The sequence below is a fragment of the Berkeleyomyces rouxiae genome (genome assembly GCF_048999995.1).
Source record: "Berkeleyomyces rouxiae strain 22BRR77 chromosome Unknown BrBRR77_ptg000002l, whole genome shotgun sequence".
Lineage (NCBI taxonomy): Eukaryota > Fungi > Ascomycota > Sordariomycetes > Microascales > Ceratocystidaceae > Berkeleyomyces > Berkeleyomyces rouxiae.
In genome coordinates, this window is record NW_027396492.1 from 1,881,305 (window position 1) to 1,909,052 (window position 27,748).

At 51.2% G+C, this 27,748-nt stretch overlaps 9 protein-coding genes across 9 annotated transcripts; 6 read left to right on the forward strand and 3 right to left on the reverse strand.

The window, feature by feature from the left end:
- Positions 1–1,877: 1,877 nt before the first annotated feature.
- On the forward strand, positions 1,878–4,785 carry BROUX77_002065 (uncharacterized protein; the record flags this gene model as incomplete). The annotated part of the gene is made up of 3 exons (XM_073746564.1): positions 1,878–2,020; positions 2,105–2,517; positions 2,573–4,785. 3 exons carry the CDS (start codon positions 1,878–1,880, stop codon positions 4,783–4,785), a joined length of 2,769 nt encoding a protein of 922 aa, XP_073607147.1.
- A 264-nt stretch (positions 4,786–5,049) lies between these two features.
- On the forward strand, positions 5,050–7,884 carry BROUX77_002066 (uncharacterized protein; the record flags this gene model as incomplete). Its single annotated transcript, XM_073746565.1, has 1 exon — positions 5,050–7,884. The coding sequence occupies one exon, from the start codon at positions 5,050–5,052 to the stop codon at positions 7,882–7,884; it is 2,835 nt and encodes a 944-aa protein (XP_073607148.1).
- Positions 7,885–8,709: 825 nt separating this feature from the next.
- Positions 8,710–10,461, forward strand: BROUX77_002067 (uncharacterized protein; the record flags this gene model as incomplete). The annotated part of the gene is made up of 3 exons (XM_073746566.1): positions 8,710–8,778; positions 8,849–9,221; positions 9,296–10,461. The coding sequence occupies 3 exons, from the start codon at positions 8,710–8,712 to the stop codon at positions 10,459–10,461; spliced, it is 1,608 nt and encodes a 535-aa protein (XP_073607149.1).
- Positions 10,462–11,175: 714 nt separating this feature from the next.
- On the forward strand, positions 11,176–12,921 carry BROUX77_002068 (uncharacterized protein; the record flags this gene model as incomplete). The annotated part of the gene is made up of 1 exon (XM_073746568.1): positions 11,176–12,921. The coding sequence occupies one exon, from the start codon at positions 11,176–11,178 to the stop codon at positions 12,919–12,921; it is 1,746 nt and encodes a 581-aa protein (XP_073607150.1).
- Positions 12,922–13,376: 455 nt separating this feature from the next.
- BROUX77_002069 (uncharacterized protein) lies at positions 13,377–15,218 on the reverse strand (the record flags this gene model as incomplete). The annotated part of the gene is made up of 4 exons (XM_073746569.1): positions 13,377–13,420; positions 13,507–14,656; positions 14,880–14,975; positions 15,177–15,218. The coding sequence occupies 4 exons, from the start codon at positions 15,216–15,218 to the stop codon at positions 13,377–13,379; spliced, it is 1,332 nt and encodes a 443-aa protein (XP_073607151.1).
- A 1,371-nt stretch (positions 15,219–16,589) lies between these two features.
- On the forward strand, positions 16,590–17,455 carry BROUX77_002070 (uncharacterized protein; the record flags this gene model as incomplete). Its single annotated transcript, XM_073746570.1, has 4 exons — positions 16,590–16,612; positions 16,704–16,867; positions 16,921–17,148; positions 17,214–17,455. The coding sequence occupies 4 exons, from the start codon at positions 16,590–16,592 to the stop codon at positions 17,453–17,455; spliced, it is 657 nt and encodes a 218-aa protein (XP_073607152.1).
- A 437-nt stretch (positions 17,456–17,892) lies between these two features.
- Positions 17,893–19,501, forward strand: BROUX77_002071 (uncharacterized protein; the record flags this gene model as incomplete). Its single annotated transcript, XM_073746571.1, has 3 exons — positions 17,893–18,219; positions 18,869–19,273; positions 19,388–19,501. The coding sequence occupies 3 exons, from the start codon at positions 17,893–17,895 to the stop codon at positions 19,499–19,501; spliced, it is 846 nt and encodes a 281-aa protein (XP_073607153.1).
- Positions 19,502–19,952: 451 nt separating this feature from the next.
- On the reverse strand, positions 19,953–23,757 carry BROUX77_002072 (uncharacterized protein; the record flags this gene model as incomplete). Its single annotated transcript, XM_073746572.1, has 7 exons — positions 19,953–20,565; positions 20,631–22,356; positions 22,422–23,067; positions 23,126–23,222; positions 23,289–23,406; positions 23,533–23,571; positions 23,634–23,757. The coding sequence occupies 7 exons, from the start codon at positions 23,755–23,757 to the stop codon at positions 19,953–19,955; spliced, it is 3,363 nt and encodes a 1,120-aa protein (XP_073607154.1).
- A 2,273-nt stretch (positions 23,758–26,030) lies between these two features.
- On the reverse strand, positions 26,031–26,599 carry BROUX77_002073 (uncharacterized protein; the record flags this gene model as incomplete). Its single annotated transcript, XM_073746573.1, has 2 exons — positions 26,031–26,453; positions 26,522–26,599. 2 exons carry the CDS (start codon positions 26,597–26,599, stop codon positions 26,031–26,033), a joined length of 501 nt encoding a protein of 166 aa, XP_073607155.1.
- Positions 26,600–27,748: the final 1,149 nt, after the last annotated feature.

Here is a 27,748-nt window from a genome sequence, read left to right on the forward strand (position 1 = left end):
TGCCAATTGGCCTGCCCTTGAACCAAGAAGAACCTAAAGTTTTCCAGAAACGGTGAGCAGCCAACATTGATGGATGCGGGGAACTTGACATCCCGGACAAGCACCAAGCTTTGACACTAACTCTATGATAGGTCCCGGGAGCAAACACCATCGCAATATCAATACCGCCGCTGCTGCCGCTGGAGCACTCGGGCCTCTCCGGGACAACACACTTCAATCCCATAGTCGTCAACGCTAGACCTGGAGATCAACGGCAAACTGCACAATTCAAATCGCCGACCAGACACCAAGTCCTCAATATCCGCCCATTACTGACCCAGTTGATCGAAAACTTTCTGTTTGTGGATGCACTGCCAACATAAACTAGACTTTGATTCCTCTCCTTGGCATGGAAGGCAGACGCGGACAAAAGACGTTCAAAAAACCGCCAACATCTCTTGCGAGGGATGGCTAATCATTGCGATGGGAATACCACACGCCAATGAGAAGCTGCTGATACTGGCGCCACCCCAAAACCATGAGATGTCGCTCACAGAGGGATGCTAATGCACCTGGTCGGACTATGCTCCAAAGAGCAATACACACCGAACGCCGTGACGCTGCTAAATGGCATGCAGTTGTCGAGGGGGAGCGGGAGAAAAACGCTAAGAATATGGTACTTGGACGTTATGCCAGAAATATGTGTAGGGTTCAGATGATCGCGATCTTAGAAGAAAGCCGGCAGTTGGGACTACCAGGTCAAGGCTTGTCGGTCATGTTTCTCGAGTGACATGGGGGGTCAATTCCATTATCAACACAAGAACACAGAAGCCCTAGCTGTATGTTGCTAAGACGAATCATTCCCTTCCTAATTTCAATCCGCACTTTCATAGACATGATAAGCCCAATGAACGCTACACAAGTACCGCATCGAACCATTTGTCTCGGTGTTCACCGCATCTCGGAACCAACAATCGCATCAAGACCAGAGTCATGTCCCAGAGGTCAAGATTTGCAAGCACCCCCCAGGGGGATTTACCACTAAGACTTGGAAATCAGAACCGTCACCCACAACTGTGTCTGAGATTGTTCTTCTAGCCCTTCCATCGAGAACTCTCTGCCTTATCGCAATGGATTCGGACAAAGGGAGCCATGACGACTTAGAAGGCTAACTTAGAACGACTATAAACAGTGCAATACTCGTGCCATATGGCACAAACCAATGGATCGTTAGGGTTAAGTTCCGAGTACTGTTCCTCTATCCAGTGCCAGACAAGGAAAGCTCATGGCTGGGCAGCTAGCGAGAGGTCTGCGTCGAGACTTCAAAGCTAGCCACAAGCAGGCTGTCCAACTAATAGGACGAGGGCCTGAAGCCTCTCCGCAAAGAAAAGAACAGGCATCATATCCGAAGACATAAAACAGCAACCCGGAGGACTATGAGGGAGGCGAGGTGCGAATAAATAGATCGAAAGTTTTGGGACTGGGTCGAGTTATGTGACGAACGAAAGAGGTCGAGATGTTTAGCGGAACTGCTTTATCAGTTAAACCCTGAAAACAGTGGCAAAATCAGTATACAGGAGCCTCCTCCCAGGGTCAAGAGAAGATCAACCAAGTTACTGGAACAGCAAACATGGAAAATCGAAGAGGTGTTGTGTGAATCAAGAGCAATATGTTATGGAGGATGAACTCGTGAAGCTGTTTATATAGAACTGAATCGCGTCACACTAGACCCACTTATTCTTCGCCAACGCGACGGCACGTGCCAAGGGTTCGGGATGGATGGCATGTCGATTATAAATGTAGAGTCTGTCATCCTCTACCCGAGCAACCAGAGTAACCAACTCTTCTGGATCATCACGGCGAAACCAACAACATCGCTATCTCGCATCAGTGTAAACATGATGGAGGATTCTCACGAAACACCAACTCGGGAGGATCTCGGACAAAAAATCATCGAATGTGGAACTGCAGCTTTCAACCCTAAGAACGATATTCCTGGTCGAGATCAAGCCTTGGAGGAATTCCAAAATTTGATCAACGAGTAAGATTTCGAACCCCTTTTTTTTCATGCTTTGTGCCCTGGTTGCTTGTGAAGACTTACTTGACTCACATGTTTTCTCTTCAGATCAAGTGCTTGGTCCTTGCTACCGGTCTTGAACGCTGCCATACAGCCTGGTGCTGTTCCTGACTTCTTGCGGATAGAGCTACTTGCAATTTTGACTCGCATACCATTGCGACCCAATGGTGTCCGTAGCACTCTGGAGTTTATCTTCGCAGTACACCCTAGTTCTACTGTGACTGCTGAAGAGTCAGCACAGCCTCAGAAACAGGGTGCTAATATTACTACAGAGGCTTTGTCCGCGGCTACACGGCTGTTATCTTCAGTTCCAACAGGCATTCCACCACTGGAATGGTTTATGGGCATCAGGCCACAGCTCCTGGAGTTGTTAGATGGCAGTGCAGGGGATGAACTTGCCAAGGTCGCCGGGCATGTCATTTCGTTTGGAGTATTGGGGAGGAAGGCGTATGGCGCTCCAGGTAAGTGACAAGGAATTGTGTAAATTATTTGGTGATACTGATTAATATGTTGTAGGCACACCTGGATGGCAGGCCTTTATTGACCCTATCATCCACGTTCTCAAGCCTTCTATCCCATTCAAAATCCCAGAAAGCAATGTTAAAATCAAAAAAGAGATGGATGATGAGGTAGTTGATTTGACACAGAGCAAAGTTCTTAGCACTGGACCTGATATCAAACGTGCCCTAATGCAGTTATCTTCGCTACTATACTCTAGCCCCTCTCCAGGCTTGTGCAAACGAGTTATCTCCCAAATCATCCTAGAGTTATGGGCTATAGCAAGTATTCCAGAGGCTGATGCAAAGGATGATACTGTGGAAACTTGCTGCAAACCTGCAAGAAAGCTGCTTTCCATGTTCATTCGCGTTGCTAACTCTAAATATGCTGTAGATAAGATCATTGTCAATCTTCTCTTCAACGGAGAGACGTCAAGTCATTCGTGCGCGTGGGAATACCAGCTTAGCCCATCTTCTATTTCCATCTTGTCCTGCAAAACCAAGGCTAACACAACCGAAGCTTTTGACATGCTTAATATGGATTGGAGTGCAGCTGAGTTCAAAGCCAGTTTCTTGGGTACTCTCGTCATGGAAGTCTGCACACATGACGAGGTTTCCGAAATTTTCTTGGACTTATTCAGAAAGTGGCTAATGTCGAAGAATATGGCAAATCCCCGAAGTTCAAAAATAACAATAATCGAGGAGGAAGATGACGATCAAAAATCCCCCGATGACTTGGTGAAGGGACTGCTCGAACTTATGGTTATCCAAGGACTCATGGAAAAGGCCTCTGAGAAGCTCATTAGCAAGTCTAGTCAAGTACTTGATGTTGTCGAACAAGTCCTTGTTGCAGACAAGACAGAACCCCAAGGCGACGAAGTCATTTCGGTAGCACTAAGTTTGCTCAACCAAGTCATTACAGCACCAAACTTCCAGTCCAGCTCGATGATGGAGGCAACCATGGTTTCCCTGAGAGAGGCCCTCACCCGCCTTTCAAGAGAGGCTGGATTGTCTGCAGAATCTACAGCTCAGACAGCAAAGAATCTTTTGCTTCTTTTGCAGTATCGGGATGAGCTGAATGATGAAGAAGAAGTGAAACCAGCAACAGATCGACAAATCGAAGATCGCAAAACCTACCAACTCGCCATGTCATACATTACGGATGGTGATTCACCTCCGCCTGTCAAGTCGGAAGGGTTGAATATGATTTCGAAGCTGATACAGGAGATGAGTCCCATCATCGACGTGCCAGCTATATTAGTACTTTTGTCGAAAGTTATTTCTGATAACGAGGATTATTTAAACTTGCGGGCAATGAAAATGCTGACTCTTCTGTCTGAGCGACACCCCAAGACAGTATGCCGTGAGATTTTGGACCACTATCTGGATCCCAAGGAAATGGCAAATACGGATACTAGACTCCGTTTCGGCGAAGCTCTTCTCCAGGTTATTCAACGCATGGGTGAGATGTTTACCGGTCCCACAGCAATAGAAGTCAGCCAGACTCTTTTGTCCATTGCTAGTCGCCGCGGCCTTCGGCCTAAAACTGAGCACAGGCAAGCTCGCGAAGAACGAAAGCGGGCAATGAAGAACAAGGAAGCTGCCGATGCCTGGGGCGGAGAAGTCTTGGACATGAGCGACGAAATTCCCGAAGCCGAGCGTTTGAACAACGAGATTCTAACTCAGATTGTGCACGGCTGGGAAAGCAAACGCGGCAGTGAGGATGTGCGTATCCGGGCATCGGCACTGTCACTGTTCGCGAGTGCCATGGACACGAACATAGCTGGAATTGGGGCTACTACAGCCGAAGCAGCAGTAGACCTTTGTATTAACGTTTTGGCATACGAACCCGAACTTGAAAAAGCTATCCTGCGACGAGCAGCAATCGTCGTCATTCTCGCATTTGTCAAAACGTTGGATACTGCGAAGCAAGAGCGGCGCCATCATTCATTCGGCTTTGGGCTTACGGAGCAGAGCAAAGACGACATTATGAGATCTCTGAAGTACATTGAGGGCACGGATAATGATGGACTGGTCAGGGAACATGCACGTGATGCAATTGAAAGCCTGGAGAGCTGGGAGATGATTAGTCTTTCTCCTCAAGCGAACAAACACGAAAGCGATGTCTTTTGTGGGCTCAGCGGCATTGCAGGCAATCCGATTGAAATGGCACTTAAAGCAAACCAAGACTCAGGCTTGAATGGCCGGCCACGCATAGAGGAGATAGAATAGAAGAGTGTTGGTAGATTCTAATTGAGCTCATAGAGAGCAATCGTTTACTATGGACTGTGTGGTTGATGTCACCCAAGTCTTGTGTACTGGTGGATTTTGGTGGCACAAACGGTCACGTGACTTCGCGTTTTGTCGCATTTGTAGGCTTTGATCAGGAACGATGTTGATTTCCGCAGCACCAAGCGCATCGACCATAACATCATTTTGTTTCCCCGGACCGTTGTCAAGTCTGTTTGTGTTTTTTTTGTTTACCTCTCTCTACACATGTCCGTAGCGCGAATAATAGCAGACTCTGATGGCGAAGATGACCACTATACCAGCGAGGCGGCTCCTTTAACCACCACTCTTAGCCCTACCACAACAGTACCCCCGTTTTCACATGTAGGCAGACAGTGTCCAATTCTAGGGTCTCGCCCTGTTGGCACCGCCATTGTTGCTCCCAGCGAAGACGCGACGCGCCTGACATCTACAAGGAGCAATTCCACCGACCCTGCCTTTTTCACGGCCCTTTATGCCCGGGAACAGCGCGCTGCCCTCGGCCAAGACTCGTCTCTATTACTAGCAACATTGGGATCCGCAGATGCGACTGCAAAAATCAAGGCGAACTCGCAGCATACCATGGACGGCTCCCCGGCTCTGCTCAACGGCGGCAATCTTAGTGGTAAACGCGCTGCTGCATCAGAAACTTCAACATCTCTAACGGACTGCAACGCCACGTCAAAGCGCCCTTGTCTTGGTGATTCACATAAAGACGCTGGCGCGCGAACATCTCAGGGGTCAATACGGGCTTTACCTGAGAATCACAATCCCAAAATTCCACCAACAGCTAGCCTAACAGATAGTCCAATGGATCCATGGGAGGTTCCTGATGACAGTCAGCGCCAGTGGGGGCAGTATAATAATAAGTTCATGAAACCCTTGAGACCTGAGCCTATAGATAGGCGTCGTCTTGATTCCCATACATTTTCATTGGGGTTTGGTGGAGCGATGCATTCCCACCAGTGGCAACGGGTAAATGCTTCAAGACAGACAACCGCCCATAGCATGGTAGACGAATTATCCCTAGATCCAGACGACATGGCCATGGCTGGCCCAGGAGGTGTTCCAGATATCGGCGGCCTTCGACCAACTATTCCATCAACGGCCTCAGATACAGCCAATTTCCGGCCAATCTATGTCGAGCCTTCGGTCCTTACAGAGTCACAACGGCGGCAGTATCGCGAGGTGTCTATAACGCCGTCACCTACGAAAGGAAGTGAGACTGATATAAGTTTTGACAATCCCGGGACATTGCCGGGGAATCTTAATCGGCCCACAACAGGAATATACTCCAACCTAGCGCCTTCTAGTTGTGCGCCTACAGTGAAGTGCTCAACGCCATCAGATTTCATATCATCAGGACTTGGTCCACCACCTATAGAAGACACTATGGTCTTGTCTTCATTGAGACCAAAGCCAATGGTTCAAGAGCCCACAGGGAAAGGGCACATGCGAAACGACATACCATCGACTCTGGAGTTCACACCTCAACGGCCAAAAGGAACACTAAAGATTACGGCGGACTTATCAGCTACCAAGAAACGCAAATCTGAATGGCGTCGTGATTCCTCCCCCGACATAATCTTAGTAGAAGAAGCACAGAGACTGGGATCAGCGCATTTTGAAGGCGGCATTAAAAAGCCCGCATCAACAAGTCAAGGTGGTGTAGACATGTACGCATTCGACTCTTCTCCGCCTGTTGCCCCAGCAAAGAAGAGACGCAGCATTATGCCGTTTGTTGACCAGAGGCCATCTGCACAGCCACATGACTGTGGTCCTCAACTCTCCATCACCATGGCCATACCCTTGACAACCCGGGCTCAAGAACCAATTGATGTCCTGAGTCAATGGCAACCTGCACCAGCTCCGATGGCCGTTATGGAAGTCTCTCGTAGCACGGAGGAAACCGTTGCACTAGGCGTCATTACGGGGCTTGGTGAAGACCAGCCTCAGCCACACGATACATTCCAACAACCAGAAGAATCAGAACAACAATTCGACGAGCCATCACGGTCTGGTCGCTCAGTACATGATCAAATTGCAGATTCCGAAGACGATGAAGACGATGGCGACTTCCCAGCGGCACCTTTTGTCCTGGCGCTGGTGGAGCCGACAACGCAAGGAAAGGAAATCATTCCAGACACACAATCGTTCTCATCACATGACCCTGTAACACAAACATTGATAGAGCTTCACCCAGAGGAACCCGCGATGCCACATGACAAGGAGCTAGTCCCCAAGAAAAAGAAGAACACATCAACGAAGAAAGCGCCAGTTAAGAAGCAAAAGACAAGATCCAAGGCGTCTGTTCTCAGGAAAGAAGCCGAGGTTGCAAAATCTGCAGATCAAGAGCCAACACCGCAACGCATACAAAAACTGACGGACATTATCACAATATCTGACGATGAGTCTAGTGGTGACGAGTTAGCAAGGGATTCAACACCAATGTCTGCACCGGCACCTGTTCTCGAGCAGGTTACACAGGCACGGGCAAAGCCAGAGGTAGACTCCAAATCTAGGGCCACACTCACGCCTGAGCCTGAGCCTGAACCTGAGCCTGAACCGCCAGCAGGGAAGGCAAAGGATACGACCAAAAAGTCTACCACTAAAAAAACTGCTAAAAAGAAGGCCGTATCGAAAAAGGGCACGGGTAAAGCGAAGCCATCCGTTACACCAGATGTGGCGGTGACGGTCGAGATACCTGAACCCGAGCTTGATGAACCTGAGCCGAAGATTGTTGTGTCACCAGCCCCCGAAACAGTTGCGCCAAAGCCACCCATAGAAACACCACTGCCCGAACCTGCCGCCAAACAACCTGCCGTACCGACATCTCAACAGCGCCGCTCCGAATCGGTCATATCAGCAACAGCGGTGAAGCCAACCGGCTCGATATCGGCATCTGGTAGTGAGCAAGCTACTCCTGAAGCCGACCCGCCTGCTGTGAAGGCCAGCCCAGCAAAGCCAGCAGTGACACCTTTGGCTGCAAGGCCCGTTTACCGCGTAGGTTTGAGTCGCAAGAGTCGCATTGCACCGCTTCTTAAGATTGTACGCAAGACCTGAGATTGGAGCGCATTTAGACCAATGGCACAAGTCTTTGAGTGTAGGCTCATCATGCGGTGGAAGGAATCGCCTCAATTGCATTAATTGCATTAATTGCATTAATTCGAGAGGGCTCTGCCATCTAATTGCCAGTGTGTATGTCTGTACTTTATCTTGGACAAATGCAGCCAATGACGGTCCACTATCGCCACCATGATATGATGGCTTGATGTCATTAGCTCTGTCACGTTTCTGCCCCTCCTTGCATTAAGTGGGGGACCAGATGTGGGGCGAGGAAAATTCACATTCTTACAGGGGCCTCTAGAGGGTCCAATGGGCTGGCAGGCTGCTGTGGCGGCTACAGACACGGTTCTGCAGGTACAAATCACAGCGCCCAATAGTTTGGAAAAGACCAATCTGTGCCTGGCAGTAGCACATTAGAGGCCTGTAATCAGTATCTCCAGAAGGACCGAATCTCAGAAGGCACTGCTGTGCAGAGGAAATATGGCTGGACGGCTGTATGTACCCAGGTATTTTGGAGGCCGCCATGGTGTGACCGATGGCCCCACTTTTGTCATCTCTGTATTCTTTCTAGATCTGTTGGCGATCAATCTGACTTATTTTTTGCCTCCGAATTCTTCTATCCCACATATTTAACGACGGTTGAAATCGTTCTCTGTCTGCGCAAGGCTAAGATATATTAGCCTCGATTCCCGCGTTTTCTTTTCCTATCTCTGCGGACCCGTTTTTGAACCGTCAACGCTCACTTGAGCTCAGGAAGCCTCCCGATTCCAACTTGACTTTTCGCTCTTTTGTTACTCATCGCTTCCCTCTTTCTTTTCAACCATGGCTGCTAACGGCTCAACCCACACGCGCTCTCAGCGCTACCTCAGTACTCGTGGTGAAGATACGGATGTAAGTGGCTTTCTTCCAGTGTGGGATGCTTTCAATATCCTTTACTGACACTGGTTTTCGTCCCCATTAGCTCTCCTTCGAAGAGGTTGTCCTCAAGGGTCTGGCTACCGATGGTGGCCTGTACATCCCCGAAACCATCCCCACCGCTGCCAACTGGGAGTCCTGGAAGGATCTTTCATTCCCCGATCTGGCCTACGAGATCCTGTCGCTGTACATCTCGTCCAGTGAGATCTCCACCGCCGATCTGAAGGACATCATCAACCGGTCGTACGCTACTTTCCGTCACGCCGACACCACTCCTCTGGTGCACTTAAAGGATAACCTGCATCTCCTGGAGCTGTTCCATGGTCCCACCTTCGCCTTCAAGGATGTCGCGCTGCAGTTCCTCGGCAACCTGTTCGAATACTTCCTTGTCCGGAGGAACGAGGGCAAGACTGGCGCTGGTACGTATTATACTACAACTGATAGCCCTTGCGTCTGGTGTCTTTGCTAACCAATGCTCGCACGCTATCTACAGACCGCCACCATCTGACTGTTGTCGGTGCTACTAGCGGTGACACTGGCTCTGCTGCCATCTACGGTCTGCGCGGCAAGAAGGACGTCTCCGTCTTCATTCTTCACCCCAAGGGCCGCGTCAGCCCTATTCAGGAGGCCCAGATGACTACTGTCCTGGACGCTAATGTGCACAACCTGGCCATGGCTGGTACCTTTGATGACTGCCAAGATACCGTCAAGGCCTTATTTAACGACCCCGAGACTAACGCTACCCTGAACCTTGGTGCTGTCAACTCCATCAATTGGGCTCGCATTCTCGCTCAGATTGTGTACTACTTCCACTCCTACTTTGCTCTCGTCAAGCAGTCTGACTCCTTCAAGATGGGCGACAAGGTCCGCTATGTTGTTCCCACTGGTAACTTTGGTGACATCCTGGCTGGCTACTTCGCCTTCCGCATGGGTCTGCCTGTCGACAAGCTGGTTATTGCTACCAACGAAAACGATATTCTAGACCGTTTCTGGAAATCTGGCCGCTACGAGAAGCAGGACTCTAGCGCTGCCGCTGCTGTTTCCCAGGCCAAGCAAGATGCTAGTGGTGTCAAGGAGACCCTCTCTCCTGCCATGGATATTCTGGTTTCGTCCAACTTTGAGCGTCTCATGTACTTCCTTGCCTATGAGTACGCTACCACCACTGGTATGGACGAGGAGTGGAACCGCAAGCAGGCTGGCCAGGAGGTTGATAAGTGGCTGTCTGATCTGAAGACCAAGGGTGGATTTGGACCCGTGTATGATGAGCTCCTGGGCTTTGCCCGCCGTGACTTCGCCTCTGAGCGTGTCAACGATGCCCAGACCTCAGCCACTATCAAGAGCATTTATGACGCTATCGGATACGTTCTGGATCCTCACACAGCTGTCGGTGTGACTGTCGCCGAGCACTCGCTGTCTGAGGCCAAGGACATTCCCCACATCTCTCTGTCGACAGCCCATCCTGCCAAGTTTGCCGGTGCTGTTGAGGATGCGCTCAAGGGCACTGAGGGCTTTGACTTTACTGCCAAGGTCCTGCCCCAGGAGTTTGTTGGCCTGGAGTCGCGCGAGAAGAGAGTTACGGATGTGGAGAACAGCTGGACTGTCGTCCGTGACATTGTCCGGAAACAGGTTTCCGAGGAGCTGGCTGCTACAACGGCGTAAACAATCGGAGAAACGGATTTAGAAAACATGCGGGCTTATGTATATCAACGGGAATAGGATCGAATTGGTATTTAGACATATGGAAATATGTAGAACAAAATGTACAACATCTATGAACGACACACTGAGAGCTTCTTAAACGGTCCTAACAGTGTGGGCTATTTATTAGGGTTAACTAAATGATTGTCTTTAAGGTTTCCTTTTGATGTGTCACAAAGAATGTTCGGCAAAAGAGTCGCAACGTCATTGTGCGGCTTCTTTGTTTCTCATCAGCTTGAAACACTTCCATGGAAGTGTCTGTTTCTTCTGAAAGCTTCCAGAAGAAGTCAAAAGCCGAAGGCCACGCGAGAAGAAAAAAAAAGACGACATGTAGGACAAAGAGAGCTTGGCCAGTGTTCTGCTTGTGAACAAAGAGTTGACAATTGGGCTAGTTTGAAAAGACAAATGCGGGAAGATCTCGTACAGCAATGTCTTTTGGAATTTCTATCATACTTAGAGCGCTGAGAGCTAGGTAGCCCTCTGACATGGGTTGAGCTTCGGGATGTTATATAAAGAGGGCTCTAAGCCTGGCCGTGAAGTCTTCTAGAGGCTCTTGCTTCTCTTTCCTTTACGACAACGAAGTATGACGATTACAACCGCAACATTCACTCACTTTCTTTTTTTATCCTCTCCTAAGCTTAGACCTTAGTGTTAGTTCTCTTTAGCACTTGATCAATGGGTGCTCTTCTTCAAGTCAAGTCACCGTCTGTCGACAGCCCAGGACTACTCACAGAGCCAACAGAGGGCTTCAAAGCGCAGCGTGGGAGTCCGCAGCCCGGTAGTTCTTCAGGTGAACGGCAGGCAACTCAGCATAAACAGACTCCTGATGCAATCAATGGCCGGTCAACTTTCCGTGCGCCCAGCTATGACGACGAAGGTAGCTCTAGTTCTGAAGATGAAGACGACAGCGAAAACGATACAACAGACTATCTACCAGGGGAGCTGCCAGGGGCCAAGAACCTCCCCAACTACCGCATCATACCACAGCCCCCTCTCCAGGCGATGGTGGACTATTCATCTGACGGGAGCTGTGGGAGTGACACCTCCTTCTTATCCTCACTAGACAGACCTTCGCATCTACACCCACCAAGCCCACCCTATAATCCTTATAAACGAGACCCAACCGCCGCGAGTCCAACGACGTCATCGCCGCGAGACCAGCTGCCTTCCGACCGACGGTTGACCGAAAACCTCCCACCACGCCTGTACGACACGCCGATTGACTGGGGCTCTGTGCGCCAAGCCTCCATGCAACGCTCATGCATCAACCCGTTTGCCGAGCCGCGGCGCCGCCGTGTCACTCGCCAGATCTTACAGCTCCATATCCCGCCCGAGACATGGTACGGCGCGGGGACAGCGCGCCCCGCGCCAATCACACTTACCCCCGACTCCGATGGGTCGCAGGGCGCGTGGTCGCCGAGCGCACTGGCTTCGTCTATGGGCGCCACGCTGCATGCGCTGCAGCAACCAATTAGGAATGTATGGAGTCCAGTGTATACCCGCGAGGAACTCATCCGACAGGAGGAAGAGCAGGCTCCAAATAAGTTTATCAGGAGCGTAAGGAAAGCGTTGTCGTTGTTTTGGAATGGGCCGGAGCCGCCACCTCCTTCGCCAGCTCAACTGCAGCGACACCGTGAAGACTACATAAGGCAATATATGCAGGCCCGGCACTCTCATCGCCGGCAAAGCCAAAAGAGAGCACTACAGGCTCAATGGGTCCAAGCCCAACACGCTCAAAGTGCGCAGAATCAGCAAGTGGCTTATGAGAAAGAAATGTACACCCCCAACTGCAAGTACGACTCCCCGAGGACTCATGAGTCTTTGCACAACCAAACTCCGATGTTTAACCCTGACCTATATCAACATCATGAAGCGGCCGTTGACATTTTTGAATATTCAGGCGTAAACCCCACGGACACTTTCCGTCCAGAGTTTGATACCCCGGTCCAGTACGCCGCCGGACCGTGTGTGGGTCCTGGCAACAACCCCGGCTTCACAATCTACGGCTCGCCCTTCGACCCATCTCATAAACGACGTGTGCGCACGCCTGCGTCCAGGTCTTTACAACCGCAACCCTTGGCAGCACCACACGCTCAGTCGTTCCCTGCCACTGACTTTAGCCGTGAAGCTATTGTGCAGGCAGTTGAGCGTGCAGCCATGTACATGCGGGCAGATCGACGTGATGATGCCCGCGAGGCCATTGGAACTATTCGTGCGTGGTTGGGGCAGCAGCACGTGCAGGACTTTTTAGCTGTGGTGGGCGTCTGGATGACGGCGGTGGCGGTGCTTAAGTGGCTCAATATCTCACCTACTGCGCTGGTTGACACGAAATTGACGGTAGTTGAACCAGTCACGAAGATGAAGGGGTTTAGCTATGTGAAGGTTCTAGAGGTTCGCATGTGGTCTGTTGGCAAAAATTGAAGCATTCATTCATGGACCATGTGCTGTTCACGATGTTCAACAAAGATTGTAGTCACAGTACATAATAGTTGGTAACAGCACAAGAAGGTGTCACAACATAAGTTTACCGAGAACAAGACTTTAGCGCATGTCAAGAGATGCCGGTATAGGTTTGCATAATATGTTGCAGACATGACCAAGAAATACGGTACAAGTTGGAGCTCTTAACTCTGTCATAGAAGTGAGGCAGGAAAAAGACATCAGAGGAGAAACCAGCCTTGGCTCTAGATGAAAGAAGGGGAGGCGCAAGACAAGGGAGAAGGGGAATCAAAGAGGGAGGACATTGACAGAGTAGACAAGTCTAAGGGGGGTTGTGATACAGGAAAAGGGGGAACAAAGAATTACAGTTTGAGATCCTTGCATGTCTTGGGGCCAAGAAGTGAAGCACAAATTGTTGCAACTTTTAGGTTGACTGTTTAGATACCCAGGGTGAACTCGACACCAACGTCAATCTCGCGAGCTAAAGGGTTCACAAGTTAGCGATCATAATACACACAAAATAAGAAGGGACTCCGAGAACTCGGAGCAGCAAGTTCATTTACTTACCCATCTTGACGACCTTGGACAGCTGCACGGCCTTCTCGGCAGCGTTCTGGAGGTCATCCATGGAGAAGATCTTCAGACCAGAGTCGTTGATCAGCTTGCGGGCAGCCTCCATGTTGGTACCGTTCAAACGAGCAATGATGGGGATCTTGAGGTCCAGGTCCTGGACAGTCTGGATCAGACCGTTGGCAATGGCGTCGCAGCGGACGATACCACCAAAGATGTTGACGAAGATGGCAGTGACCTTGGGGTCGCTGGTGATCAGCTCAAAAGCCTCCTTGATGGCGGCAGGGGTGGCACCACCACCAACATCCAGGAAGTTGGCAGGAGAGCCGCCGTTCAGCTTAATGATGTCCATGGTGGCCATGGCCAGACCGGCACCATTGACCAGGCAGCCAATGTCACCGTCGAGCTTGATGAAGTTGAGACCCGAGGCAGCGGCACGGACCTCGTCGGGGTCCTCCTGGGTGGTGTCGCGCCACTCAAAGACCTCCTTCTGGCGGAAGTCAGCGTTGTCGTCGAATCCGAACTTGGCATCCATGCACATGACCTCGTGGTCAGAGGTTTCGGACAGAGGGTTGATCTCAATCTGAGTAGAGTCCTTCTCGAGGAAGATCTTGTACAGCTTCTGGATTGTGTCCTTAGCCTGCTCAATGCACTGGGTAGAGAAGCCCAGCTTAGTAGCAATATCGCGAGCAATCTCGTCGGTGACACCGACGTTGATGTCGATGAAGTTGGTGTTGATGGCCTCGGGGGTCTCCTTGGCGACAGTCTCAATGTCCATACCACCCTGCGACGAGGAGACAATGACGGGCTTCTGGGTGGCACGGTCCATCAGGATGGCCAGGTAGAACTCACGGCGGGCAAACTTGCGCTCACAGATGTAGACAGCATTGCACAGACGGCCCTGGGCGCCGGTCTGCTTGGTAACCAGCTTGTGGCCGATCATCTGGCCGGCAAACATCTCAGCCTCAGTGGGAGAGTAGATGATACGGACACCGCCCTTCAGGCCGTTGTCGAAAGTACCCTTACCACGGCCACCGGCCAGGACCTGGGCCTTGATGACGAGGTCACCGCTGCCAATATCCTGGGCAACGGCCTTGGCCTCGGCGGCAGTCTTGGCGACGGAGCCCTTGGGGACAGAGATGCCATACTAATTTTGAAAAAGGCTTGTTAGTTGTGGAATGCCCGGAGAGGTGGTATTTCAGTGCTCCGAGTTGGAAAAAAAAGAGAAAAAAAGACAAAATAGGCAAATTTTGGTGGGTAGCTTCAGCTGTTGCGTGAAGCTGGGTGCTCGGGATCGGGCGGAAACAACTGGCTTGTGAGGAACAATTGGAAGAGCAATTCTCCAGGCGGCTATAAAGGTGGTATCATACCTGACGGAGGAGGTCGGCAGAGAGATACTCGTGGATGGACAGAGCACGGCGCTGCTGAGAAGCGCCGGGAAGTCTGATGGCCGAGCGAGCGGCGAACTATAGACCGACAGCAATTGCAATTGAATCGGGCAAATGGTTAGCAAAGCTGCTCCGAACAACAATTCAAGAAAGCCGAGATAGCCACAATACTTGGCGATCCTAGGAAGCGGCCATCAAGTGTTTAGCCTCCAAGGCGGCCATTTATGGCGGTGATGCCGAGATCACGACCAGAAGCTTGAGAGAAGGGGTTTTGCATACCTGCGAAGTTCTGAGAGCGGATGCGACACGGCTTGAGAACATTTTGAACAACGACAACTGCAAAGAACAACAAGGATAATATAAATGGAAAAGGAAAAAAAAAAACACAAATGCGATTTGCGCAATTCCAGGAAGAAGAGAGAAAATGAAGGGAAAAAAAAAGACGTTGAAATTCGGGAGAAAGAAAGAAGTGGATGTACGGAAGAAACCAAGAATCAGCCGACAAGCAGGGAATGCAGGCCGCTAAAGCCCACTGGAAGCCGCTGCCCTACAGCGACCCGTCCAGTGACCCGTCCACTGTAAAACAGCGCTTATGCTGCTGAGCTGGAGCTCGACGGCTGCTAAAGCCCAGGCCTGGCTACCTATTCTCCGCCGTCCATCTTTGCTCGCCGGCCCCCGCGAAACCTGGTGTGCTGCTACGGCTAACGAACTGCAGCTGAAGCCCCGGGAAACCTGCACGCATTCAACAAGGAGACCTTGGATATTTTTGGCCTCCATCCATCCTTCGGCTCGATGGCGTTTTGGTCGGCCTTTGCCAGCTTTTGCTCGGCTCTTTGTGCCACCCTGCCGCCCTGCCGCCGATGCTACGTTCTGCCCTGTCCAGTCCCTAGTCCCTCCACAATCTGCTTCCCCTCTGCCGTCGCCGCTCGATTGGGTTTGTGTGCGCTCGACTCTTGTCAAATGTCAATCAGGCCATGGCCAGTCCTCCATCTCCAAGGCGGCTTTTCCCGACCCTGGCAGCCTCTGCTGCTCCCACCTGCGCACCGGTCAACTTGCTTGAGCCGCAACCCTGGCCAATGATTAAGCTACCCCACTTTGGCGGTTTTCGCTCGCCCTGGCTGCTCCTTCCCACTTGGCAAGCTCTTTCCCAGCGAAGCCCTTGGCCCGTTGGCCCCTCAGCCCAAACCACAGCAACAGCAGGAATAGCACCAATCTGGTAATTGGTAAACATGCCTCAGCCTTGTCTGCAGGTTTCACCCCTCTCCGCCTTGTCCTGAAACCCACCTTGGTCTGTGGCTGGATTCACCGCGCCGTAGCCCGTCCCATAGTGAGACACGCCCGCTATTTTGCTCTGCTCAGTTCAGTTCTACTCTGCTCTAACCCCGCGGCTTGCCCTCTTTTTGCTGCGTTCTCTCTTCGGTGCTCAGAATTTCTCTTATCGATACCTTGGTAACTATGTCCCGCTCTCTTGTTTTGCCCCTCGCCCCGCGCCCCTCGTCTCACCGCCTTGTGGTCATTTCACGTTGCTACTGGAGCTCGCAGACTCTCCACAGCTAGCGCAAGTCTTGAGTGGCGCCGTGTGAAGATGACTCTATCTCTAACTTTATTGTGGCTGTAGCTCATTTCTCCTGCGTATCCCAGTATTACAACATCACTTAATCTGCCGTCTTCCCCTCGAATCGGACTCATATTATGGCTTCCTTCCTCACCACTGTGTTAGTACCCATTCCTGTTGCCAACCGCCATAACTATAACCCTCGTAGGGCTGTCCTAATGGAATATTTGGGCACTGACACCGCCATCTAGCAACCAACGCACCCGCCAGCAATTCCGGCCCCGTGCTGGCAAGGGAGGCGGGACCAGCCACCAACTGCGGCAGTATGCCGAAGCTACTCTGGGAGGCGGTAGTCTGCGCAAGATCGTGAAGCTTCCCGAAGGCGAAGATGAAAATGAGTGGCTTGCAGTGAATAGTGAGCCCATAACATCAACCCACAGACCAGAAACAAGACTAACTTTTCCGCAGTGGTTGACTTCTACAACCAAATTAACCTCCTGTACGGCGCCATTACCGAGTTCTGCTCCCCCCAGTCCTGCCCCGAGATGAAAGCGACAGACGAGTTCGAATACCTGTGGCAAGATAACGAAAACTACAAGCGTCCTACCAAGATGTCTGCCCCTGCATACATTGAGCAGATGATGGGGTGGGTTCAGAGCAACATTGATAACGAACAGATTCTGCCCAGCCGTATCGGTATGTGTTCCTGGAGTTTAGCTCTCATGCCAACCCGCCCACAGCTAACCTTGTCCTATCTCCAGGTGTTCCCTTTCCCAAGTCGTTCCCATCTCTCGTGCGTCAAATATTCAAGCGCATGTACCGCGTCTATGCGCATATCTACTGCCACCATTACCCCGTGATTCGTGAGCTTGGTCTCGAGCCACACCTAAACACCAGTTTCAAGCAGTATGTGCTCTTCATCGACGAGCACCATCTTGCCAGCGGCCGCGACTACTGGGGCCCGTTGGGTGATTTGGTCGAGAGCATGTTGCGCAGCGACTAAAAAGGTTCTTGATACACAGAGGCCAAGACTTGAAGTTGTGTCTATCAAGTGACGAGCGAGACATGGATTTGGGAATCGGGTGGGATGCACAGGCGTTCATTGGGTGTTTATTTCATACAAACTTTTGGTTGTTGTTTTTTTTTTGTTCGGGTTCGTTTTCCTTTTCGTTATTCTTGCCGTATTTCGCCATACATTTTAGGTCCAAGATTCAACCATCTGTGGCAGCTGATGTCCTGATGTAAACGTGGCCATAATCATCATGAAATCATTGTATTGGAAGCAAGAAGATAGTCAACTATCACTAACTATGACGTTCAGTTGTCGTACTACTGGTAGGGCAGAGCTAAAACAATGGGGTCTATTTTCAAGACAGTATAGTTATGCACTGAATTATGTCAGCAACAGCCACTATACTTGTGCTTGTGCATACAATATCGATGCCTTACTGCCAAGGTATCCACTCAAAATTCCGAAGACTTCCTAAAGTGATTCCGGGCTTCAAGGATCTCTTCATCACCCGCTTCCACGACGAAGACGACGACGAAGATCACCAATTCACCCCCATATTCTTCTCCCCCGTCCTTTTCTCCCTTCTTCTCTCCTTCCCGATCTTAGCCAAGATGTTGTCCAGACAGATCCTGCGTGCCGCCCGCGTGGCCACCCCCGCCCGGACTCAGCTTCGCACCTACGCCGCTGCTGCCGCCGCCGATTCGAAGCCCCCCGTCGCCGTGTTCGGCCTTGATGGCACCTACGCCTCTGCTCTGGTACGGTCTCTCCTCGTGTGAAGGTTGCTGTTTTTTTTTGTGGTGGCGGGATGTAATGGGGACGTGGTTCTCCCAGCAAACTTTGGGTGTAGGTTTGAGCTTTAGGGAGGAGGACCGACATTGGGCCAAATGGGTCTGCAAAAAGTTTCGGCGCGATTGCGGCTCTGTTCTCGCTTCATACGGCTGCGGACCTTCCAATTGGCGAACAATTTCAAGCATGCGATCTCCAAACTTCTTCAACCGACGATTTCTTAAGCTCGAGACGATTCCCGAACAACATGGAAAACGAAACGAGAGAGGAAATGGCTTCTAGAGCTCCTACGACCAATTCAATCTGAGCTAAATCGACATGTCGAACAAACATCTGATCATCCGAGACCACCAGCCGAGCTAGCGACCGTTTATCCATGTTGAAGCTATACCTACACCAGGCCGAAGCCAAAACCGACCCAATTGACTCATTGCTTGGACTCAGAAGCCCCCATTTGCCGAAACAGAAACGATTGGATAGAAGATCCAGGACTACACATTACTTGACATCCTTTAACTTTGGACAGCCATACTACTACTTTGGCCGTAATATGGAACTCAAGCGCATCAAGAAGCCATGACTCTCGGAGGCTAACATATTTTTTATCTCAATTTCTAGTACACCGCCGCCGTCAAGACCTCTTCTCTTGATGCCACCGCTAAGGCCGTTGCTTCTCTGGACTCCATGTTCGCTAAGGACAGCAAGCTGAGCACTATTCTGTCCGCCCCCACCCTGAGCGACTCCGACAAGTCGTCTATCGTCACCGAGCTGCTCAAGGCTGCTGGCACTTCTGATGTCACCACCAAGAACTTCCTCCACGCCCTGGCTGAGAACAACCGCCTAAACCTGCTCGAGGGTGCTGTCTCCAAGTTCGCCATCCTGATGTCTGCCGCCCGTGGCGAGGTCGAGATGACCGTCACCTCCGCCCAGCCTCTGGAGGGCAAGCTCCTGAACCGCCTGGAGTCTGCTGTCACCAAGTCCGCGTACGTCGGCAAGGGCAAGACCCTAAAGGTCAAGAACGAGGTACGCCTACAAAAAGAAAATTACGAATGATTGGGCCATCACACATCCCAATGTCATCCAAGTGATGGCGGCTCTTGTATTTGCCTATTCAAACGCTAACAAAGCAATGTACAGGTCAACCCCGATATCCTGGGTGGTCTCATTGTCGAGATTGGCGACAAGACCATTGACCTGAGCGTCTCGGCCAAGGTGGCCAAGTTGAACAAGCTCCTGACCGAGTCTCTGTAATTTTAGCACTGAAGCAAGCAAAAACTCGTTATATTTACCTATTAGGCGTGTTAACTTAGCTCTACCATTATCGCCACTGCTCCTACCCACCGGCCACATGCCGCACGACTAGGCTATGTTGGCTTTGCAATAACAGATTGAGGTTTCCTTCTTTGTTTCTCTGTATCGTACTTCACCATGACTCAGGACGAACTACTTGAAAGGACGTTCACTTTGTAAGGGCTACACGTGTGCAGATGATTGACGATGAATTTATCCGAATCTTGATATAAAAGATCCAAGGCAGAATACAACTCTAGATAGTAACAAAACAAAAAGCAAAAATCCCCTACACAATTTGAGCGATTTTGAAGCAAATGAATGTAGCCTATGGCAGAAAACAAGAAAAAAATCAGGAGAGAGCGAGGTAATACGGCTAGAGCCTATTGTCCCAGCCACCAATCTAGCCACTCTAGACATCCTCGGGGCCGACCTCGAACGAAGCAGGGCTCTTAGCCACAAGAGTGTTGATGCCAAGACCGTTGAGCTGCCGGTTGAGGGAGTTTCCGCTGCTGAACTGAGAGTTCCCTTTGCTTGCGAAGCCCGTGCCGTTGAGAATCGGGCCGTCGCCATTGGCAGGCGTCTTGGGTCCATTGCGCTCAACGCCGTTTCCGTTGGTAGCAATGCCATTTCCATGGGTGAAGTAGCATTCTTCCTCTGCAGCGGGAGCGCTTCCGTTGGTTGCTGAGTGTTTACCGTTGACGTCTGTGCCGTTGTCGTGTGTGCCATTTCCATTGGTCTCACTGGGGAGAACAGGCTCCTGGTTGGTGGGAGGGGGGTTACGGGGGACTGCGTTTTTAATGACCTGGGGCTTGTCACTGTGGCACTTCTCATTGTCGGTTTCGTGTGCGTCACGTAAAGCCTTGAGAGCAAAGTCACTGCGCGAGCCAAGAGATCTCGATGACGATGAGCGGCGCAGGTGCACGCGGGGGCTCTTGGGGGTCTGTCGGCCAAGAGTCTCGTCAAAGTAGTGGAACATGGCTTGGCCGGGAGACTTTGGAGTCATGGGCATTGCTTCCATGCGGCTGTGTGAGTGTACGGGTTAGCAAAGTTCCATTCATTCATAGCGTGATTGTTGTTAGAGTCTTACCAGCTGTCAAACATCATGCGCGCAACCAGGCCCGTCCAGCCGGTCTGATGGCAGGCGCCCAGGCCGCGGCCAGTATCGCCATCGAAAAACTCGTAGAACCAGACGTGGTCGCGCCAGTGCTCGTCAAAGTCGAGCGTCTCGTTACCGCCGTTAGTGCTGCGACGGCCATTCTCGTCGCGGAGGAAAATGCTGAGCAGTCTGCGACGCAATTCGTCGGCAACTTGGCCCAGGTGCATGCTCTCGACAGATTTATTATTGGGCCCCAGCTGCGTGCTGACGCAGTCAACGCGGAACTCGGGTCCATAGAAGAGGTGGAAGCGCTGCAGCGATTCGATCAGCAGGTAGTTGACGCAGAGCCAGATGGGTCCTCGCCAGTTGCTGTTGCCGCCAAAGAGGCCGGAATCCGAGTCTCCGGGGACATAGGACACGCCAAAAGTCTGGCCGTTGACGTCCATGGTCACGGGGTTGGCTTGGTGGAACTTGCTCAGCGAGCGGATACCGTGATCGGAGAAGAACTCGTCCTCGTCGAGCATACGCTTGAGGATCTTTTCGAGACGGTCTTTACTCACAATGGAGAGCAAAATCCGGTTCTTATTACCACGTTTAGCAATGCTGGCCATGTTGCGCTCAGCCAAGTCGCAGCGATATTTGGTAAACCACTCAACACGCTTCTTGAAAGCCGGCAGCCTGTCAATCAACTCGGGCTCCAGAGTCAGCGTTGCGTAGAGCGGGATCAAGCCGACTAGTGATCTCACAGGCAACTGTTTGACCCATGGAGCTCCCCAGGAGATGGCATCGTAGTAAAAGCCGTCCTCGTCGTTCCATAGAGATGTTTCCTCGGCCTGGCCGGCTCGGAAAGTCATGGCATCGCTGATCATGATGAAGTGCTCAAAGAACTTGTTGGCAATGTCCTCGTAGATTGTGCGGTGCTTGGCTAGCTCCAGGGCAATGTTAAGCATGGACAAGCAGTAGAATGCCATCCAGCCTGTGCTGTCGGCCTGTTCCAGCACACCACCTGTGGGCAGGGGCTCGGAGCGGTTGAAGAGACCGATGTTGTCAAGACCAAGGAAGCCGCCCTCAAAGACATTCTTGCCGTCGACGTCCTTGCGGTTGACCCACCAAGTAAAGTTGATCAGCAGTTTTTGGAAAACACGCTCGAGGAAGTCAAGATCCTCGCGGCCATACATTCTGCGCTCCGTCTTAAATACGCGGAAGGTAGCCCATGCATGCACTGGCGGATTCACATCGCCAAAGTTCCATTCATATGCGGGTATCTGGCCGTTGGGGTGGCAGTACCACTCACGTGTAAACAGATCGAGCTGCTTCTTGGCGAACTCTGGGTCCATCATGGCGAGAACAATGCAGTGGAAAGCACTATCCCATGCGGCAAAGAAGGGATACTCCCAAGAATCTGGCATAGACAGGATGTCGTCACAATGCATATGGCGCCAGTGTTGGTTGCGAATGTTCTTGCGGCTTTCGGGTGGGGGCGGGTTGGCAGCGTCACCATTAGCCCACTCATTCCAGACAAAGTGGTAGTGCTGCTTGGTCCACATCATGCCAGAGTAGGCTTGACGCTGAATGTTGCGCATATCGTCGGTCATTTTAGGGGGCATCAATGCGTCGTAGAACTCATCAGCCTCATCTTTTCGGAGGTCCATCATGTTATCAAATATCTCCTCGTCCACGAATGGGTCATTTTGCTTGCTCAAGCGGAAACGAATAACTGGAACATAGTATTAGTATTTGCCAGGGAGAGAATGAGTGCAATGTGGCATGATAAGAACTTACCAGCACAGCTGCCAGGCTGTACGCCGCCGTTTTCAGTAAACTGATACCAAGCAGCGAACTTGGTGCCTTCTTTGGCAGGGTTGACAGCCTCCTTCTCGCCTTCGACAACATGACGGTGGAAAGCATCTTTGACGTAGGGTTGTTGGTTCTTGGACTTGTACAGCAGCTCAACGTTGGTCTCGTTTTCAGTGAACAACATCTCGGGGTAAATATCATTGTCCGCGACAGTTTCATCGATACCTGGCGAAGGCGCAAACACAGCAAAGCGTTGTCCAATATGCGGGCAGGTGGTCTCAATCATGAGATCGTCATCGGTGGCTTTGGTGACCGGCTTCTCGTTTTCCTGTTCCTCGGGCAGACCCCATGACCAAGTGTTGCGAAACCAGATGTGCGGCAAGATGTGCAACTCGGCGGCTTCGGGGCCACGATTCCAGGCTGAGACCCGGAAGAGCAGCTCGTCAGGGTCATCGGTGTCCTTGGCGGTCTCAATTATAATGTCCCAGTAGCGGTTGTCTTTGAAAACTCCCGTGTCAAGAAGCTGGTACTCGGGGTCTTGCTTGCCGCGCCGCGCATTTTCAGTAATGAGCTCTTTGTAAGGGAAGGCCTCCTGGGGATACTTGTACACAAACTTCATGTACGAATGGGTCTGGCGAGGACCAGTCAGCAGCTGTCCAACAACTAGCAGGCAAATTAGAAAAACTCACCGGGGTGTTGTCAGCATGGAAATGCGCCTCTTTGACGCTCTCGCCATGATTTCCCTGCGGGTTAGATAGACCAAACAGTCTTTCCTTGAGAAAGTCACTATAAGACGAGCCGGTTAGTCTGTGGTGATGATGTAATACCAGGCAGTGGAGATGCTACACTTACTCTTTGCCGTTCCAAAATGCAAAAGCAATGTTCTGTCTTCCGTGGGTATCGCACACGCCCGCAATGCCATCTTCGCCCCAACGATAAGTTCGAGATCGCGCGTCGTCGTGGGTAAAGTCTGGACGTTCAAGGGTTAGCGAGTGGGTGTGGGAGTGTAGGGTTATAGACCCTGGCACCGGCGCCAAACAGCCATTGTATCACCAGCCATAAAGGTGTTAGAAATGGCGGGGGAAGAGGGACTTACAGCTCCAAGCATCACCATCCGCGCTGTAATCTTCTCGTACTGTGAACAAATAAGCGTTAGAACCCGTCTCAAAGCAGTCAATGGCCAGCAGCTACACTTACCAGTGGCCCATTGGCGCTCAGAAACATAGGGACCCCATCGTTTCCAGTACTTGGTCTTTTCGCGGTCTTCGCGTAGACGAAGCTCTTCTTGTGAGACGTTGTCTTTGCCGGTGACGTTGACCATTCTGGCGTATTGCAATGTGTCTTTTACGAGCGGGAGAGGAAGAGAAAGAAGAAGAGGAATAAAGCAGGAGGAGCAGTAAATAAAAAGGATTAGGAAATGGTGGCGATTTTGGGCTGTTGGATCAGTTGAATGTAGGGAAGTTGGACGACGAGGGCTTGATAAGAGGAAAAAGAAGGGGCTGCAGGAAAAAGGGAATTCCTAAAGGCTCACGGGCAGCACAGCAATAGGAATCTGAACAGAAGAAGACAAGAAGAACAGAAGAACCGGGTTAGGTCTTATGGCTGCGGGCTGCGGCCAAGAAAAGGGACTGGGCTTGGATTTACGACGGTGACTTGTGTGTACTATGTAAGTACCAGTACAAGTCTATAAGTCTATAGCTAGCGTAGCTTGGATATCAGACAGACACAGACAGACGCGGCTGGTGGGGGGGGGGGGGGGGGGGTTCAGGACCACAGTGAACAGGAGCCGCTATAAAATGGCACAGGCACGGCGCACGGCGGATGTGGTATTGCGTGACCTGGGTCTGGTTGCACCGCCTGCGGATGGAGCAGCTCGCAGCTCGGCACGGCGTGTATTTCAGTTTCTTGGGCGGAGAATATGTGACAGAATTATGTATAGCTGTCTATCTGCACCTACACACCATACACGCGTATGTAGGTTGCCACCATCGCAACGTCTAGTTTGAGACCGAGCGACGTGAAGAGCCCGAATGCACACCTCGACCGCATGTGGTAACATGTGGCCGGAGTCCCAAGTCGTGGGCTCTGCATACTTGGATGAGACACATACACAAAAACACAAGTATACAAAGCCCTTGTAAAGTCTGTATCGAGCTATACAAAGGTCTCTTTGGAGAAAAGCCACGACGGATCCGGGTGCTCTAAACAAAGCACACGTCCTTGGGTTTCGTGCCCACGCTCTTCTTGATATGCGAAGATACATGGATTCACCATGTATGCCATGTACGTATGCATGTCTGTATGTAGGTCTCTATATTTGTATGCACATATGTGCATATGCAGAGGCACCCTTCACTTGCAGCCCAACGCACCCACCCTATTGTAGACTCTTTCTTGGGCAGTTCAGTCTAAGGCCGTTCCTCACTGCCCTCCCTTGAGTCCCAAGATCTCATTCAGACCTCATTCACATCCCTGGCTCACTTCATGCTGCAAGCTACATGCTACATTCCCTCACACCAACCAGGCCAGCTCGATTGCCGAGAGAGCCACACAGCAAACATGGGGAATGTCCAAGGGATATGACGTCCTGCAAAAGCATAGGGAAAGTAGAAGATGAATGGTTGAGTAGCCCGGAGACCAACGAGTCAAGCTGCGACATATATCGATTCACGCCGTATCGCTCTCTTTCTCCCTTGCCGTTGGCTGGCTGGTCTAGTGGTGATATTGAATGTCCAGCGTCTACAGGTACTTGGTTGCTTACACTTGAGCTCTCTTTTGCTTTTGAATCGCTATAAATGAGACATGGTAGTCTGGGCTGGACATCTATGCTGCGTTTGTAACATGGATTCTTCATTTGTTATTCGGCACCCTTTTTTTTAACCATGTAAGCCTCACCTTATTCTGATGCAGAGCAGATGCAAATAAGTCAGCTCAATGTACCTGTATACATGCATTTCGTGAAACCAAATCGACGGTCAAAACCCCAAAAGTCACTTCTGGCAGATGCGACTGAATATATCTATGTACAGACCGACTGCCAGATACCACGTAGCCACACAAGCACATATGTACATAAGTACGTACTCCCACAAAAGAGCCTCGAAGCTTACCTGCATCGGCCCAATCTGCCGCTGGTCCAAACAAGTAACTTGATATTGTTTTCTAGCTTAGCTCTCTCACCATCTTCCCTCATACATAATATAACTACATACACTCATATACTCTTTTCATGTGCTTAGCCATCATGTGTTGGTACTTGTACATACTTCCACAGCCGAGCCCATACTACGATATCTAACCCCGCAGTCTAGGCCCATCCTATCCGCTCCTTGACAGGAACAATATGTTTGGGTTTTCTAGTAAAAGAGACATGGGAGCCTATAGCTATCGCGCCCAAGTACAAGGACACTCTTCCATGGGATTGTGCGAATGGGCAACAAAGACGTAAAGTTGGAAAATGGGCTGACAAAGTTGCAGCTGCTGCCGGGTATCTCATGTTTCATATTTGCGCTCTTCTTACAGTAGCCACCGAGTACTGTTTGGCCTCTATCATGGATTCTACGTGTATTCCTCCGCAGGACTCGCGCGACCGACTTAATGCGCCAGCGGATTCGCATGAATCGAAATCCGCTCAATCTTGACCGCCTCCTTGGGCCGATTCTTCTTGTCCACCTCGACCGCCTCGATTCTCGCTAGCGTATCCAGACTCGCATCGCCCAGGACCTTTCCGAACACGGTATTCAGGCCGTCGAGGTGAGGCGCCTTGTCAAACAGGACAAAGAACTGCGACGCGTTTGTCCCCGGTCCGCGGTTTGCCATGGACACAATCCCGCGTCCCGAGTGCTTGAGGCCAGTCCGTATCTCGTCGGCAAAGGGCTCGCCCCAGATAGACTTGCCAGATTTTGGGTTCTCGGGCGTCGGAATCGCGGGCCCGCCCGTCTGGGTCATGAAGCCTGGAATGAGCCGGTGGAAGGGCGAGCCATCGTAGTAGTTGGAGGCGCAAAGAGCGAGGAAGTTCTGCGAAACAATGCGGGACGCGATCAGTAGCTGTGTATGGGTGCTCGGGTGTTGTTGCGATGGCTTACCTCGGCTGTCTTGGGGACACTTTCGCAAAACACTTCAATTTTGATGTCGCCGTGGGTTGTGTGAAGCGTGACAGACATGGTGAATAGTTTCACAAATGTGCCAAGCGAGCACGCAGAGTAGACTTTGGCGGGTCGGTAAATACACAGTTAGCTCTAGGGCACAAAGAAATGGGCGTCTTGAAAGTGACGGGGCTGCGAGAACTTCTAACGCGCTGTATATATTCCAAGTTGCGATCTCGTGTAGCTTGATAGATAGCTCTAGATGCTTTTCTCCGTGCCCCACTTGAATGTGCAATTGACCAATCATTGGTTTCTGGTGGTGCTAGGGTTAAAGCGGCAGGGTTTTGAGATAAAGCTCAACCTCAGCTGGTTCTCGGCGCAGGGCATTTGGCAGGATTTGTCTGTGTGTTCTTATGAAGAGAGACATGGAAACAGTGACTAGGTCTCATCGTGTATTTACAGCAAATATTGCAAGCCGGACTTTGCTTTTGCTGTTGGTGTTGCGTTGCCACTGGGCTAATTATATAATCTGCAGCCTATTGCGCACTGCTGATGAGATGGTGCACATGCTTCTGGGTTTTATAGAAAGAGACGTCAAAGGCATGAATGACGTGACATGGTCAACCAATATATCCGCGTGATAACCTTAGTTTTTCCATCTCCCCTGCTGCCAAGGCGCATCAGTGACGTCAAGGCCAAAAAAAAGCTAGGTCCGAAGCGAGGCACTCGAATGACTCTCGAGTCCGTCGGGAAGCTTTAGAGTTGCGTGGAAGGAGGGAGCTCATAAGAAGCTTAGTTTCTAGCCTCGTTCCTATGTGGTTTGGGTCGCCCATCTAGGCCTGATCCTTTGTCCATGAGAATGCAGACGAGTCAGTTGAAGGGGCTGGGTCTGAGCCGTGGAGACGAGCCTTTGCCAGCTGCTTGATGGGGGCTTGTCTCCCTGCTCCGGAGCACGTATTTGTGCTATCAAGCGATATCGTGTTGGCAGTCAATGCTCCACCCACAGCGGCCCGGAGCCGCTGGACGAGGTTGATCCGACATTCCAAGCTGGCCACTCGTCGGCCAATGGTCCCGCGTTCTTTTGCTGCTAGGGCGGGCCCTGGACTGCCCTACGAAGTCAAGCTGCAGCCCCTTGAGAAAATCAAAGACCGCCCACCGCGACCGCGACCGCGACTTGGACTGCGACTACGACGGTGCTAAGTATAGCCAACTATCCATAACAGTGCA